We start from the raw sequence: 392 nt of genomic DNA, 5'->3' as shown, positions 1-392 counted from the left end.
TGGCTGCCGTCTGTCTCCATTCGGACCTCTTCTCCCTGCGAGGAGCGGCGCCGTACTCCCGGGGCAGATGAGCGCTGGAAAAGGGGCCGGACGGACAGGCCATGCTGCCCCCTCCCCCGACCCCTCTCCGCCGGGCGGGGAGGGAGCGAGGGAGGAGGGCCCGGCGGGCACAACCTGCCCGGCTCCTCCCACCCCCGCCGGCCCGCCGGCCGCCCTGCGCATAAAACCCGCCGGCTGCAAAGGGGCTCAGTGCTGGGAGCCGTGTCTGCACCGTGCTGGGGGAGAGCGTCCGACCCCGGGCGCGGCGGCGGCGGGAAGCAGCCTGGGAGCCCGTGGCCGCTTTGTCCTTGGCCGCCCCGCCCGCACCTGCCCCAGGGCGGCGGACAAAGGGC

The 392-nt window shown here is 75.5% G+C and overlaps 1 protein-coding gene across 2 annotated transcripts in view; it reads right to left on the bottom strand.

Moving 5' to 3' along the window:
* The window catches only part of MSI1 (musashi RNA binding protein 1), a 30,566-nt gene extending 30,384 nt beyond the window's left edge, over window positions 1-182 (bottom strand). For both annotated transcript variants that reach the window (XM_042053914.1, XM_042053915.1), the window contains exon 1: window positions 27-182. In XM_042053914.1, the coding sequence (XP_041909848.1) occupies window positions 27-103 (77 nt within the window). In that variant the 5' untranslated portion in view covers window positions 104-182. The remainder of the gene's footprint in view (window positions 1-26) is intronic.
* Between the last annotated feature and the right edge of the window lie 210 nt (window positions 183-392).

Source organism: Corvus kubaryi, unplaced genomic scaffold (assembly GCF_017639235.1).
Source record: "Corvus kubaryi isolate FWS band 111438036 unplaced genomic scaffold, C.kubaryi_AGA036_p1.0 split1-37173, whole genome shotgun sequence".
Lineage (NCBI taxonomy): Eukaryota > Metazoa > Chordata > Aves > Passeriformes > Corvidae > Corvus > Corvus kubaryi.
The sequence above is the reverse complement of the archived record's forward strand: the minus strand, read 5'-3'. Positions and strand labels throughout refer to the sequence as shown.